A 17,161-nucleotide genomic window follows, 5' to 3' on the forward strand; every position below is an offset into this window, starting at 1 on the left:
CGAAAAAGTAAAAAATCGACACATCCAAAAATTCAGGAGTCAAAAATCGAAAAGTCGAAGAATCAAAAATTGAAAAATCCCAAAACTGAAAAATGGAAAACCTGAAAAATCCGAAAACTGAAATATCCAAAAACTGAGAACCTCAAAAGTCGAAAAATTGAGCAATCGAAAAATCCAAAAAGTGAAATCGAAAAATCGAAACCTTAAAAAAATAAAAAATGAAAAATCAAAAACCTGAAAAATCGAAAAATTAAAGAATTGAAGAACAGGAATATGGAAATCCTCGAAAGTCAAGAAATGGGAAAATCAAAACATCGATTAATTGAAAAATGGAAAAATTGAAAAATCGAAAATTTGAAAAAACGACAATTGAAAAACAGAAAATCTAAAATCGGGAAGTCGAAAAATCGATCGATTAAGAAATCAAAACATTTGAAAAATTCGAAAACTTGAAAAACTGAAATATCGAAGAACTGAAATGAAAAATCAAGAAATCGAAAAATCTAAAATTTTAAATATTGAAAAATTAAAATATCAAAAAACTGAAAAATCAGAAATTTAAAAATCGAATAATTGAAAAAACGACGATTGAAAAACAGAAAATCTACAACCGGGAAGTCGAAATATCGAAGGATTAAGAAATCGAAACATTTGAAAAATTGAAATATGGAAGAGCTGAAATGAAATATCGAGAAATTGAAAAATCTAAAATTTTAAATATTGAAAAATTAAAATACCAAAAAATTGAGAAATCTAAAATTTAAAAATCGAAAAAGTAAAAAGTCGACACATCGAAAAATCCAGAAGTCAAAAATGAAAAAGTCGAACAGAAATATTGAAAAATCCCAATACTGAAATATCGAAAAACTGAAAAATGAAAGAAAAACTGACGAATGGAAAAACTGAAAAATCCCAAAACTGAAATGTCAAAAACTGAGAAATTAAAAAATTGAAAAAATTGAGAAATCGAAAAATCAAAAAAGTGAAGTCGAAATATCGAAACCTTAAAAAAATCGAGAAATTGAATAATCAAAAACCTGCAAAATCGTAAGATTGAAAAATTGAATAATAAGTAAATTGAAAAATCCCAAAACTGAAATGTCAAAAACTGAGAAATTAAAAAATTGAAAAAATTGAGAAATCGAGAAATCAAAAAAGTGAAGTTGAAAAATCGAAACCTGAAAAAATAGAAAAATTGAAAAACCAAAAAACCTGAAAAATCAATTAATTGAAAAATCGACAAATAGAGAGTTTATAAAAATCAAAAATTGAAAAATCGAAATATTTAAAATCCAAAAATTGAATAATAAATAGGAGTAAACTGAAACGTCCTCAAACTAAAATTTCGAAAAACTGAGAATTCGAAAGTTGAAACAGAAAGAAATTATGGTCGAAACCGGTTAGGATGTGTATCAGATCACGGATCATGGCAACGATAAGACTGAACAATTTTAAGAGTAGTAATTGGAAAGAAGCGGGGTGGGTGGGCGGGGCTATTGTTTGCCTATGAAAGACTCTAGGAAAAAGTTAAACCTAGCCCCACCCACCCACCCGTTCTCTATTTTTTTTTTCTTCTGAAATAAAATGTAAATCTTATCACAAATAATACAACACCAAAAAAATTATTTAGCGCTAATTTCAATTAGTGCCCACTCCCACTCTACAAAAGAACATATGCCTAAACCCCGCCCACCCACCCGCCTCCATTTCGGTGATTAATTTTATCTGCCCTGAATGAAAGGTGGATCTTATACAGAAATAGAATTATTCGCTAAAGCAAAAATTTGAAGAAAAAATGAAAGTTTTCACAAAATCTGTTACAAGATTACTCTGCGAAAAAGTGGTTTGTCCAATTACTATAAAGTTTTTTCTTAATTTTTGGGCTTCATCAGGATTCCTTGAATCTTTCTAGCCGAAACATTTGATTTTCAGGCCAAAATCGACATTCTTTCATTTTGAGAAAACTATAAATCGAACGGTGTCATTTTCCGATAGGAAAAAAATTGGAAAAAATTCAAAATATTTCATAGATCATTCTTTAGTTTGGCTGGATTCGTATTCCGGAGGTTTGATTTACTAGAAGAACCCACTTCCAAAAAAATATCTGCCCAAATAAACAAATTAGAATTATATGACTGAAGTCTGAAAAAATTCCGAGATCATGTATGAAGGAAAAAGTTGGTGAAAAAATTAAAATCACATTCATAGGTAATTTGGCACCGCTGTTCGATTCCTGATTTTTTTTGGTTGCACTAGTTGATTTTCAGACCAAAATCGGCATTATTACCAGTGTGAGAAAGCTCAAAATCCAACCGTTTATTTTCCGGTAGATGCTACAACTGGAAAAATTGCAAAAAATCTGGAGCGGTCTTAGATCATTTTTGACTCAGAATTCTACTTCCAGAGGTTCGATTTAGTAAGAAGGAAGAATTTCAGAAGGATGCCTGAAGTTTTCATTCGTTGGCAGACCTAGGTCTGTAGATCAAACAAGTTGTCAGACGACGAACTGTAATTCGTGTGACCTGAAATAAAGTGAAGGAAACAGTAAGCAGCTTGTAATATTCTGGTAAATCTAGTGTCAATTTGTCGAAAGTAAAACGCGTCGTTAAAAATATGATGACATTTTGTCTAGTTAATTTTATTCCTAGTTAGAAACAAACACTGTTGCCAAAATAAGTCGAGAAGTCCTCAACCGTCATTTAATTTAAACTGTGACGCTTCTGTATGTTCTCTGCATGTGCACTTATTACGTTGTCATATGTCTTTTTTATTATAAAATTAAAATTATTGATGTTGGGCACGTTAAAATACATCAATAAAAGCAGTTTTATTTTTATTTAAGTTATTTATAAAACCAAAAGTTCCATATGTTGTTTGATTTTTGATTCAGATTAGTTCCAGGTGTCACCCCTAGAGGGACCTCTTTTATTTAACGTGTACAATAATTTTTTTGTAGAATTTTTATTAAATAGGAGTAATATTTTATTAAGCTTTAACATCATCGGCTGTTATTTATATGTATTTTAGTACGATTTTTTGTTCAGTAATTATCACTAATTTGATAACAAAAATAGAAGTTACGTTACGTTACGACACTATAGTGTAGTAATTATTTTATTTAATAAATTTCTAAATTTTTTGACTACAATGCATAAATAAAGCTAAAAAACAGGTCGAAACTGGAGGGAGGCATTGCGTCAAGGTGACATTAAACGTACGTCCTTGGCGTCTGCGACGTTGCCAATTCGATTACCAGTCTCCATTGTTTTTCTTTACGTCAATCTGCTTAGAACTGTCATTGTAGTGGAACATATGTAAAACTCCTCAATTCTATTTATTAAGTTGTGTTAATGTTTACCGTCAAATACAGATGTGATACAGGTGCGTATGCAAATGATATCTCGTACTCATAAACTATTACTGCTCAAATATTTCGCAACTCGGGAAAAAAACATACCCATCCAAGTCAACTTTCGTCCTGTCATAATCATTTGAAAAAATCATTTTACGTTTTTTTGAATAGTTTCTTTGAGCCTTTATGTTTAAAATTAATCATTTTGGTGTTTCTTTGTTAAAATTACAAATCGGTTCGATTGACACTGTAAAGATCATGTCAATAAAATTGATACGCAAAAGCAGTGGTAAATTTCCATTATTATTTATATCCTTGTTAAAGTAACAAAATGGGATTTTTTAAAACGAACGTACGTATTTTAGATATGAACAGTGACAATTCTGCCTGTTTCGGAGATTGCCCAAAACCCAAAAAATCCAAGCCTTCGGAAGAAATTTGTACCATACCATATTGGGCTCATTTACCCTCAATCGTAATCCACGATATTTTTGACCTTTTGAATAAATCGGATCGGCAAAATGCGTCAAGTGTGTGTAAAAATTGGAGACAGAACGTCTTTCATCCAAAGTAAGTTATGAGTAACTTTCTCTCATCAAGACAATTTAGTTGCACAACTTTCGTGAAATTACTAATTTAATAATTCATTAGGTGGTGGCCTGAGGTCACTTTTAAAATCCAACCATACAATATCGATAGAGCCAAATTTTTTACCTCAGTTTTTGGTAAAATTGTCTCAGTTGCGAGAGTTCAAGTGAATACATTAGCACCGGAATGCACGGACGAATTTATTACACTGTTAGAAGCTTTAAGTGAAAATAATAACTTAAAAGAACTGATTATCGAACCCACTCATTGTCATTTTAACATCTCAAGATACCATAGCAAATCCAGGTATGCCGTTATCGAAATTTGTTGAAACCATAATAATATTAATATAAAATTTTCTCCCTCAGTTATAATATTCAAAATGTGATAAATATATTAAAAAGATGTCTACCTAACTTGTCCAAGTTCAGTATTGGTTGCATCGAGGATTTTGCTCACTACCTCGACGAGTACTTAATGATTTTAGCAAATCAGCAATCAGAAAAAGTGACTGTGTTGGGGCTAGCATCAGTTAAAGATAATCCAAATGAATACGAAGATTCATACTTTGAATGTGATTTGATCAAACCTTTTACGAATTTAAAGGTAACAAATCCGAGTTTTAAAAATAAAATTTTCTAAAAATCTCTTGTCCTCAGGTATTAAGCATAGACTTCGATCAATTATCGGATAATTTTCTAAGTTGTTTAGATGACGCAAAAAATTTAGAACGTTTAATAGTGCATTTACACGGAGTTCGGGATGGCCACCCAGGCACAACGAATGCTGCATGGGCTGACTTTAAAAATCAGCATCCAAAATGCGAATTAAGACTCACTGTGATTCATTCATATGACGAAATTAAAGTTTTACACGAAACCGTTCTCAAAGGGCAAATGCCGCTGACGCATTTGAAGGTATTTTTCTGTGAAAATGTAAGTATTGTGCTTGTTTGTAATAAGTATTTTTATTTAACGTGTTTTCTGTATTAGATAAATATGGGAGTTTTGGAATTTCTGCCTGCATATTATACAGAAACGTTGCGAAGTATTATGTGGGTTGACTCCCTAAGTAACGGCAAAGAGAGTTGGTCGTTTTTGACATCGCACTATGACAACAGTCCGGATCCGTTGATTATGATGTCGTGGCTGTGCAAGAAATTGGAAGAATTGGTGCTCTATGGTTACAAGTATTGCGAGGAGAATCTGGTTGCTATCGCTAGGCTTCGGGGCGACAAATTAAAGAAATTAGAAGTAGCAAAAGATGATATTTTATTGTCAAATAGTGACTACAATCTTTCATACGGGAACTTTATGATTGTGAGTATAAATAAAATAGTTTGTATGTTTTGCGAAATTTCGTCACTGTAATGAAATGCTTGAGTGACATTTTTATGTTTTCTTTATGTGTGATTTTTTAATTTGAGACACTTTGTTAAATAATTATTTTAGTCGCGAGGTAATTGTTAAACATATATGTGCAACTGGTGCAAACATGGAGTTGCTATTGTCATGATTTTGTTGTCTTACTCGCTCTAGAAATGTGTGTAACAATGATCCGTTAGGAAGTATTGATTTGTTACACAACAATGGTTTGTTGAAATGTGATATTGACACGGTCTTGCTTTGTGTGTATTTTCTTTCAGTAAGTTTTTTTTTGGTGACGACTGTCAAGCCATGAAAATAATATTTATCAAGTACTTTTTTTTGTTAAAATTTACGATATTTCATTTTACATTATTAAAATTTTAAATCGCTAATCTCAGATTTCGTAACCTATTTAAAAAATTGGTCGAAGGTTATTTCGACAGAACTTCCCTCACCCCTGAACTACAACCCAACAAATTGCGCTTCTTTGAAATATTATTAAAAAAAAATCGATTTTTGTTTTTTTTTATAACCTCCATAAAGCTAAAACCAGTGGCGTAAATAACACGCAGATTTTTTGGGCTTTTTCAATTCTTCAATCTTAATTTTTTTGTTTCTTCAATTTCTCGATTTGCAATTTTTTTAATTTTCAAGTTTACGTTTTTCAGTTTTTCTACATAACATTTCTGGAGTTTTAAATTTTTTATTTTCTTTATTTTTACATTTTTGGATTTACCAATGTTTCCATTTTATAATTATTTTTTCTATTTCAATTTTTTGTTTCAATTTTTTTATTGTCTTTGTTTTTTCAAATTTTCGATGTTTCAATGTTATTTTTCGACTTTACAACTTTGACGATTCCATAATTTTCGAATTTTCTAATTTTTGTATTCGATTCATTTTTTCATCTTTCCAATTTTTAGATTCATTATTTTTTCTCGATTTTTAACATGCACGAATTTTTGTTTTTCAATGTTTCAATTTTTCGTTTCTTCAGTTCTTTCATTTGCAATTTTGGGATTTGTAATTTTTCTATTTTTCAATTTTGTAGTTTTTCGATTTTTCAAAAATTTTCCAAAAAATGGTTAAAATTAGTTCAATCGACTGAAAATTCGTGTCAAATTGTTGATAATTTTTCGCCAGTTATAAATCCGAAATCACCTTCACGATATCTGTTGCAATAAAGATAAAATATGATTTAAAAATTTTCAAAAATTTTCTTTAAAAAATGGTTAAAATTGCTTCAATCGACTGGGAATTGGTGTCAAGTTGTAAATAATCTTCCGGCAGTTACAAATCTAAAATCGCCGTCACGATCTGTTCCAATAACCACGAAAAGTGAATTCAAAATTTCAAAAATTTTCCAAAAAAATGGTTAAAATTCCCGGTTCAATTGACCGAAAATTCGTGTCAAATCGCCAATAATCTTCCGCCAGGTACAAATCTGAAATCGCCGTCAGGATATCTGTTCCAATAAACACGAAAAATGAATTCAAAATTTTCGAAAATTTTCCAAAAAATTGTTCAAATCGGTTTAATCTACTGAAAATTGGTGTCAAATTGTAGATACTCTTCCGCCAATTACAAATCCGAAATCGTCTTCACAACATCTATTGAAATAAAAGTAAAATATGATTCTAAAATTTTCAAAATTTTTCAAAAAAATAGTTAAAATTGGCCCAATCCAGTGAAAATTGGAACCAAATTGTAGATAATAATCTTCCGGCAGTTACAAATCTGAAATCGCCGTCACGATGTCTGGTTCAACAAACACAAAAAGTATATAAAAATTTTCAGTTTTTCAATGTTTTGATTTTTATTTTTTTTTTTCAATGTAAAATCTTTCAATTTTTCAATTTGCAATTTTTCGTTTTTTCAATTTTAGATTCCTCAGTTTCTAGATTTTTCAATTTTTCATTTCTTTAATTTTTAATTTACAATTTTTCTAGTTTTCGCTTTAAATATGTATAGTGAACCAAGACCTATAAGGTTATATGGCCATCATAAAAGTAATTGACCGCAAATAAATACCCCCTTTGTGTAGTTCGCACTAAGCTTACCGGTTGGCAATAAATCACCTTCTAAACATTTCTTGCTCATATTTAACAGGGCCAGCTTTCAAAGCGAGTGGTTATTTCGGAACCCTCAGCGGCTGCAGGTAGTAAAGAAATAGCGGAGTGGTGGATTTTCATATTTAGTGAAAGCCGCCCCTGAACGAAACCACAATAGCCGGTCGAGCTGCAGTGGACACGTTATTTACGACCCTAAAACCTTTTCTATTGTAAACAACTTAACTTCGACACAATGGGATGATTTTATGATGGCCATATAACCTTATAACTCTTGGTTCACTATAATAATAACCATAATTTTTAAAAATGTTCAATTCTGCGATTTTTAAACTACTTTTAATTCATTTATTCAAGTTAATTCTTCAATTTTTCGATATTTCAATGTTATGTTTTTCGTTTTACAATTTTGACGATTCCATAATTTTCCAATTTTCCAATTTTTGGGTTTTCTAATTTTTAGATCCGATTCATTTTTTCTTCTTTCCCATTTTTTGATTTTTTTTTATTTTTAACTTTCTCGAATTTTAGTTTTTCAATGTTTCTATTTTTCGTTTCTTCAGTTCTTCCATTTGCAATTTTTCGATTTTGCTGTTTTCCTATCCTACAGTTTTTCGATTTTTCAAAAATGTTTCCAAAAAAAAATTATTAAAATTAGTTCAATGGACTGAAAATTAGTATCAAATTCTGGATAATTTTCCGCCAGTTACAAATCCGAACTTACTTTCACGATATCTATTGAAATAAAGGTAAAATATTATTTCATAATATTCAAAAATTTTCCAAAAAAAAAAAAGTTAATATTGGTTCAATCCACTGAATATTGGTGTCAAATTGTAGACAACGGCCCGCCAGTTACAAATCTGAAATCGCCGTTACGATATCTGGTTCAATAAATATGTACGAAAGGTGAATTCAAAATTTGAAATTTGAAAATTTGTGTCAAACTATATATAAAAATTTTCAGTTTTTCAATGTTTTGATTTTTAATTTTTCTTTTTTCAATGTGAAATCTTGCAATTTTTCGATATGCAATATTTCAGTTTTTCATTTCTTTAATTTTTAATTTACAATTTTTCTAGTTTTCGCTTTCAATATGTAATAATAATCATAATTTTTAAAATGTTGCAATTCTGCGATTTTAAAACTTATTCATTTATTCAAGTTAATTTTTCAATTTTTCGATGTTTCAATGTTATGTTTTTCGCTTTACAATTTTGACGATTCCATAATTTTCGAATTCTACAATTTTTGCATTTTCTAATTTTTAGGTTCGATTCATTTTTTCTTCTTTCCATTCTTTTTTTTCGATTTTTAACTTTCTCGAATTTTAGTTTTTCAATGTTTCAATTTTTCGTTTCTTCAGTTCTTCCATTTGCAATTTTTCGATTTTGCTATTTTTCTTTTCTTCTGTTTTTCAAAAATTTTTCCAAAAAAAAAAACGCTAAAATTGGTTCAATCGACTGAAAATTAGTGTCAAATTCTAGATAATTTTCCGCCCCTTACAAATCCGAAATCACCTTCACGACATAAAGGTAAAATATGATTTCAAAATTTTAAGAATTTTCCAAAAAAAAAGATTAAAATTGGTTCAATCGATCGGGAATTGGTGTCAAATTGTCGATAATCTTCCGCCAGTTACAAATCTGAAATCGCCGTCAGGATATCTGTTCCAATACACACGAAAAGTGAACAAAAAATTTTCAAAATTTTTCCAAAAAAATGGTTCAAATCGGTTCAATCCACTGAAAATTGGTGTCAAATTGTAGATACTCTTCCGCCAGTTACAAATCCGAAATCGTCTTCACGACATCTATTGAAATAAAAGTAAAATATGATTTCAAAATTTTTCAAAAAAATGGTTAAAATTGGCCGAATCTACTCAAAATTGATGCCAAATTGTAGATAAGCTTCCGCCAGTTACAAATCTGAAGTCGCCGTCAGGGTGTCTGTTCCAATACACACGAAAAGTGAACAAAAAATTTTCAAAATTTTTCCAAAAAACGGTTAAAATTTGTTCAATTGACCGAAAATTGGTGTCAAATTGTGGATAATTTTCCGCCAATTACAAATCCGAAATCGCCGTCACGATAATGTTCCAATAAACACGAAAAGTGAATTCAAAATTTCCGAAAAAAAAAAATTTTTTTAATGGCTAAAATAGCTTCAATTGACTGAAAAATGATGTCAAACTGTATATAATCCACCGCCAGTTACGAATCTGAAATCGCCGTCACGACATCTGTTCCAATAAACACGAAAAATGAATTCAAAATTTTTAAGTTTTCCAAAAAAATAGTTAAAATTGATTCAGTTGACCGAAAATTGGTGTCAAATTGTAGATAATCTTCCGCCAGTTACGAAACTGAAATCGGCGTTGCAATAACTGTTCTGATAAACACAATAAGTGAGTTCAAAATTTTCAAAAAATTTCCAAAAAAAGGAATCAAAATTGGTTCAACGACCGAAAATTGATGTGAAATTGTAGATACTCTTCTGCGAGTTACAAATCCGAAATTCCCTTTATGGCATATGTTGAAATAAAGGTAATATATGGTTCCAAAATTTCCAAAAAAAAAAGTTAACATTGGTTCAATCGACTGAATATTGGTGTCAAATTGTAGATAACCTTCCGCCAGTTACAAATCTGAAATCGCCGTCACGATATCTGGTTCAATAAATACGAAAAGTGAATTCAAAATTTGAAATTTGAAAATTGGTGCCAAACTGTATATAAAAATTTTCAGTTTTTCAATGTTTTAATTTTTCTTTTTTCAGTGTGAAATCGTTCAATTTTTCGGTTTTTCAACTTTTAGATTTTTGAATTTTTCGTTTTTTCAATTTTCTCAGTTTCTAGATTTTTCAGTTTTTCATTTCTTTAATTTTTAATTTACAATTTTTCTAGTTTTCGCCCTAAATATGTAATAATCATAATTTTTAAAAATTTTCAATTCTGTGATTTTAAAACTTATTCGTTTATTTAAGTTAATTTTTCAATTTTTCGATGTTTCTATGTTTTTCGCTTTACAATTTTGACGATTCCATCAGTTTTTGGCTTTTGTAATTTTTAGATACGATTCAATTTTTCCTCTTTCCGATTTTTTGATTATTTTTTTTTTTCTATTTTTAAATTTCTCGAATTTTAGTTTTTCAATGTTTCGTTTCTTCAGTTCTTCCATTTGCAATTTTTCGATTTGTAATTTTTTGATTTTTCAGTTTTTTAGTTTTTCTATTTTTCAAAAATTCGACAGAAAATTGGTGTTAAATTGTAGGTAATTTTCCGCCAGTTACAAATCCGAAATCACCTTCACGACATCTGTTGCAATAAAAGTAAAATATGATTTCAAAATTTTCAAAAATTTTCCAAAGAAAAAATATTGAAATTGGTTCAATCGACCAAGAATTGAAAAATTCAGTATGAAATCTTTCAATTTTTCGATTTTTCAACTTTTATTTAGATTCTTTAATTCTTCGTTTTTTCAATTTTAGTTTTCAGTTTCTAGATTTTTCAATTTTTCATTTCTTTAATTTATCATTTTTCTAGTTTTCGCTTTTTTAAATATGTAATAATAATCATAATTTTTAAAATTTCTCAATTGTGCGATTTTAAAATTTTTTCATTTTTCAGTTATTGGATTTTAAAACTTATTCTTTTATTCAAGCTAAATTTTCAATTTTTCGATGTTTCAATGTTATATTTTTCAACTTTACAACTTTGACGATTCCATAATTTTCGAATTTTACAATTTTTGAGTTTTCTAATTTTTCCATTCGATTAATTTTTCTTCTTTCCAATTTTTTGATTCATTTTTTTTTTTTCGATTTTTAAGATCCTGGAATTTTAGTTTTTCAATGTTTCAATTTTTCGTTTCTTCAGTTTTTCGATTTTTCAATTTTTTCCGATCTTTTAGTTTGTCGATTTTTCAATTATTCGATTTGTAATTTTTCGAATTTTCAATTTTTTGGTCTTTCCGTTTTTCAAAAATTTTCAAAAAAAAAAAATGGTTAAAATTGGTTTAATCAACCAAAAATGTGATTTGATCATTTTTTCTACTAATTCCTCTGGTTCATACAACGTACCGATTCTTTTCAGTATTTCGCGTCCTTTCTCTGTTTCCTGTTATCTTTTATGAGCCATTCGTTATTCGACTTACGTTTATTATTTATTTCCTTAATTTTCAAATTTATGTAAATTTTATTTCTTCTTTTTATCTTCTTCCATCTGGTGAATTTTTCATGTCACTCTTTTATTTCCTTATTTACTATTTCATTTTCTCTCTTAATTTCTTTTATGTAATCGAAGTATTTGCGTTTTCCTCTCTTGACATATCGGGTGTTCAATTAAAAACCATTAAGTTGGCTTTGATTTTTTGTAAACGTTGTGACGTATGTCTACGATTAACCTAAAATGACAACTCGGAAATGTCAATTGTATAGAGCGGTACGAATTAATAAACACATACGTTTTTCTCTACGTTTTCTTCTGTCAAAAAAACAACGCCAACTTGATAACTTTTTTAATTAAACACTCGTTATCTTCCATTTTTCCCAAAATCACGCCCTGCGTAATATTGTTTTTATTTTTACGCTTTTTACGTACTTTTGCACTTTCTATGGGTTTTAGAAATCGTTTGTGGCTTCGAAATGGTGATAACACTCGTTTTACGAGTTTGTTTATCGCCGCTGTCTTCGCTAACTTATAATAGTAATTAAAAATTACTAAAAAATTATTATTTTACAATTATTGCAAGATAAAATAATAATAAAGAATATTAAAATATTATCCAATGAAAACAACAAATAGTTTTATTTGTACATGAAAATAAACAAAACACGAAAAATGTCCTGATGGAAGATCACGATAATCAAATTTTTTTATTGGAAACTCATAGTGAGAAACATCTGCAACATATTCTTTTTTTCTAGTTTTGTCGTCAGAATGTAATTTACTAATAAATGGTATCTTTGCACCTCTGTTGTTTCGTTGATATTTTTTTCTTTTTTTTTTACCAAAGTATATATTAAAATTCGGTCACGTATGGTTACAATTGGACGAGAAAGAAAAACAGATAATTATAATCTTTCTGAAGAATAAACAAATAAATGTATGTATATGCAAAAAGTATATAAGATTTCTTTCCAGGATATTCCACTACATTTGAAGCAACCGTGGGCACCAACAAAGACTGCGAATCTCCATCCCGTCATACGTAATCCGACGGCAGGAGATTCAGACGAGTACTTGTTGCCGATAGTTCTAGCTGACCTGCACTAGTTAAGTACAACAATTAAAAAGAACAAAAACACAAAAATAATATTAATGAATAAAACATCTACGTACGACTCAACAAAGAAAATCTGTTTAGTATTATTTCGAATATTATAGTTCAACAACTGCAAAGATTTTGTACATAGAAAAAGGACCATTGTAACCAGGAGTTACACTATATTTAAAACGATTACTACTTAAAAAAAAAAATCAAAAGAATGTTGAAGTTTGCGTTCCTTTTTGAGTGTTTCTTTTTTGTTATCAGTGACTTAAGTTGTTGTGCTATAAAGAGAAACGTTTTATGTGAATGTATTGTATGTTTAAGTCTACTTAATTGGAAGAGCAGCAATTGCTCGTTGTTTGTGTTATTCGTCAGCGTAAAAGCACTGATTTGTTTTCTGTTTTACTCTTTGATAATAATTTTACGTGGAGCTGGAGGATTATTGTCACGTTCCAACACCTTTTGAATTAATCTCGACATAAGAATGACAACTGTTTTTTCATTAGTTTCTCTAATATTTTTCGTTGTATAAAGTAGCGATAAGAAGAAAAACATCTGTGATATAAGTAACTCTTACAAATTCGATGAAACAACGATTGTTAACATAAAAGCAGATACATAATTTCAAAGGAGATCCAAGTCTTTTGAAACAACTTTCTGCCAATGTACCTGCCAAGTGTTTTCAAAAAAACAAAAACAAGAAAACGTAACTTGTTGCTGTCGTTACCAACCAATCGACAAATTACTCAGTTAACGGCAACGCAGAGACAAGAACTGATCTATCTATATCTAAAGAAGTTAACAATCGAATAAGAGTGTGAATGTCATTGCAGTGTTCCAACAATGCGATAATGCATTTTATTTTTTTAATATGTTGTGCTTGTGATAAGTTTCATTTTTAACAAGAAGTATTATTATGTTGGTCTGTAACTTATTTGTTGCTGATTACGTAAGAGCAACAAACACCAACGTGTTTATTTTTTAATGAGATTTGTATGTTTAAAAGACACGTCACATCGAGATCGCTGTTATCGGAAAGGTGCTGTTCCTATATTTACATCATACGACCAATTTAAAGAAAACAAGAATCCGTGGGTTTAGACCATCTAAATTGCCATTCCAATACCTTATTCCGTAGGATAATTAGCTGTGAAATGATAATCTATAGCGTGTTTTCTGTTCGAATTTTCTGGAAGATACATCAGTTTGACTGTGATAGCAAAATTCTCCTTCTTTAACGGTATCACACAAATGCATTTGCTCTGATCCTTGAGAACAGAAAACGGACGCTGATGTGTGTATATAAGAAGCTGTTAAGATCAAGTACCTGAATATCAAGTGATTATAGCGAAAATTAGCCTGCTATTGTAACTCTTAACCCTAGTCCAAAGCGTTGAATATTGAATAAAAATCTTTATTATGTAATATAGAATGTGTGAATGGATGATTAGAGCTTCCCCGGCGCACTCCCGAACACCCGTGGGATTGCGAAACGGTCGATGAGGAGTTGAATTTTTACGTTGTTAACAGGAGCTTCCAGAGGTGTTTGAGGAAGTGCGCTCGCCGGGAATAGATTGTTTGAAGTTAAGTTGCCATCTTATCATGAAACTATCTGTGATGTACAGGCGGACACATTGTTAACAGCGTACATATGTTAAACAGCGCTCAAATGTTACAATGTAGGTCTCACCAGCCTTAGCATAAATTCCACTCATGCTAACGCTAAATAATATTTAAAGAATACATGTGTTGTCTGTAAAGTATATATCGAACGACGCAATGAAAATCGATATTTTATCAAAACAAACGAAAACGTGTAGACAATAAAATGGCTAGCGAGGCAACACTGCACGATCGAGCTGTCCCTCGTATGATCAAGGTCAGGGACGTCAAAAATAGTCATTTCCGTGATTTTATCGTTTCTACCGCTTACGTTAACATTATGACTACAATTTTTTTATAGAATGTTCTTTCCGTATTTTTGTAACCTATATACAAGTTTTGTTCAGTTATGTTCAGGCACTGCGATGTTTATGAAGCAGTTGTCAAAGTCTTAATTGTAATAAGTCTAATAAGTCTAGCACTGTTTGTTTATTCTTCTTTTAATTATTGCACTGTCTTTAACATTCAACGCGATCGACTGACTTTGTCGTCTATTCGTTGACGACAAACTCGGTTTCGCATCGTTTTGAATATAATTATTGTTATCGAGAAGAAATCCTTTTTAGAATAGTGTTAGTGTAGCATGAGAATTATAAAATGTAGATTGATTTTATGATGCAAAAAGAAATTTATAAATGTACTCTTTCAGTGTTATAAAATGTTTCAAATTTAATCTTTAATCAGTATGTTATATCAAAGAAATAATTATATTCCGTTTTGAATGTAACATGTAACTTGAATTGGTTAATAAACATTTGGTATCTTATTATTGGAATATACTTTCCCCAATTGAAATAGCCTTGAGACGAAAACGTACGTGGAAACGAAGGAGTTTTATTAACTTAATTGTGTTCATGTGTGATCGACCCGAACACCATTTCTCTTGGTCTGATTTCACACGAAGAATGTAAATTTTTGATTTAAATAAAGGAACACAAATTTCGAGGAATGTTATTGAACACAGTATCAACTTCCTGTAAGTTGTAGGGGCCTGTCAGTTCAATATGAACACCAAGTGCTTCTGTGTTGGTACTGTCAACCTACTGAGTCAATAGAATTACCGCTAAGGCAGAAAATAACCCTTCTGCTGCACGTCTAAATGATCAACCGTACATCTCAGAAGATAGAAGTTTTCACTTGGAATCGAAATCTGAATGAGAAGAAGTCAAATACAATAGCACAAACTGTCAAAATGTCGCTCAAATAAAGTTTGAACTATCGTTGAATGAAGAAAGTACAGAACGTCTATGGTGTAGAAACAGTGTATGGGTGAACGCGCACCAGACAGCTCATTGGGTAACCTTTAACACGGTGAGTTCGACTTAAATTATATTCAGCCATGTACTTTACTACTTCTCATGTTTAAAATTTAATAGAGATCAAAATCTACTGCACTTTTCATTATCCATCTGTAGTTCGCTTGGATCGTCGCTTCCAGTCAATGTTGTATTTCCAAGTTTTAAAAAGCCATTTTCTAAGTGGTTTTCCAATTCGATTCAACTGTCAAAGGAAAACTTGAACATGAAAGTAATGAGAATAGTCTAAATTGAAATCGCCGCCCCTTTATCCATCTTTATTCTTTGATATTTACTAAAAAACACAAAACCTACATGATGTTAAAAAAGAAGTAGCTTACGAAGCTACTGGAACTTTTCTAAAGTCACTTATTTGTAAAAACTATTTAAAAAAATCTGTTTTGACATTTTAAATTGACAAACTTAAATTATGAAAAACGAGTATAGAGCATAATATGTGACGATACTACACAAAAAATGGTTTATAAGATTCCTCAAGGTGTTAAGAAACTCAGATTGCATGTTGCAATTTAGTGTACCAAAAAAGTAAAAGGATAACTATGATTAAGAATTTCATCAGTTTGAACAATGATGCAAGCAGCCATGAGTAATTAAGGTCAACGGAAAAATAATATTGTCATATTTCTGTATGCGTTGACTTAAATTAGAGTTTTTATTTTTACTAAGGGATGTGTAAAATGTGTTTTTTAGGTTTATTTCAGTAAAAAAAATTGAAAAACGTTAAGAACAAAATATGTTCTATCTAAAATGTACAAAATGTGATGAGTCTGTACTTGTGAATTATCATTACATTCATATTTTTTAGATTTGCTTAAACAGGTGGTTCAAAAAAAAATTAATGAATGAGTCAATTTATTTTACTGATTAAATCAGGAATAGCTCACTCCATTTTGCCGAAAATTTGGAGATACAACACTGTTATTATTATTAGTGATAGACACAAAATTTTGTAAAGGTAAAACTCGTTTGTAACATAGGCGTAGCACGCGTATTTACATTTACTTTAACATTACAGATGTGCATTTGTTTTGTTGCGCTGACTGGGTTCCGTGAATGTGGTATAGACAAGTTATAATCAACCAATTGTGAATTACACCATCAAAAATTACAATAAAAGCCAATATTTTATATAATAAGCGGAAGTCGAAGCAATAAAAAAGTCTGGACGACCATCGGCATTGTTTGCAATTTCTCTGTTTCATTCTCACGTATACAGTGTGACAACAATAATATTCTCAAAATCAAATCTTTTTATTTCTCAAAACAACTGGTTTTAAGAAGGTGAAACCTTATTTTTTTATGTTCCACTGTGTCTAGTACCTTCTATATTGTTTTTACTCCATAGTGATTACCACGAAAAAATAAAATTCCGCAAAAATTCAAATTTTATAATTTTTCAAAGAAGCAGTATTTGTTGGACTGTACTTCCGAAGCGAGGGAAGTTCTGTCAAAATAACTTTCGACCAATTTTTTTTGTCTTGTTCAAGTTAATTTTGAATCGGCAAAACCTAGTGCTTTAAAATCTTGCAGATGTTTT

At 30.1% G+C, this 17,161-nt stretch overlaps 1 protein-coding gene across 1 annotated transcript; it reads left to right on the plus strand.

The window, feature by feature from the left end:
* The first annotated feature begins 3,237 nt into the window (after positions 1–3,237).
* LOC135136201 (F-box only protein 33) lies at positions 3,238–15,072 on the plus strand. The gene is made up of 7 exons (XM_064065375.1): positions 3,238–3,381; positions 3,718–3,922; positions 4,004–4,246; positions 4,309–4,546; positions 4,600–4,875; positions 4,933–5,259; positions 12,520–15,072. Exons 1-7 carry the CDS (start codon positions 3,351–3,353, stop codon positions 12,649–12,651), a joined length of 1,452 nt encoding a protein of 483 aa, XP_063921445.1. The 5' UTR covers positions 3,238–3,350; the 3' UTR covers positions 12,652–15,072.
* Positions 15,073–17,161: the final 2,089 nt, after the last annotated feature.

This window comes from Zophobas morio, unplaced genomic scaffold, assembly GCF_036711695.1.
Source record: "Zophobas morio isolate AGI-343-1 ecotype UQ-CSIRO unplaced genomic scaffold, CSIRO_AGI_Zmor_V1 ptg000026l, whole genome shotgun sequence".
Lineage (NCBI taxonomy): Eukaryota > Metazoa > Arthropoda > Insecta > Coleoptera > Tenebrionidae > Zophobas > Zophobas morio.

Bases quoted from the DNA above. Each gene is read 5' to 3' on its own strand.
- LOC135136201 (XM_064065375.1), top strand. From the start codon at position 3,351: ATGTTTACCGTCAAATACAGATGTGATACAG. The intron at 4,247-4,308 runs GTATGCCGTTAT...TTTCTCCCTCAG, and splicing joins AGATACCATAGCAAATCCAG to TTATAATATTCAAAATGTGA. The intron at 4,876-4,932 runs GTAAGTATTGTG...TTTCTGTATTAG, and splicing joins AGGTATTTTTCTGTGAAAAT to ATAAATATGGGAGTTTTGGA.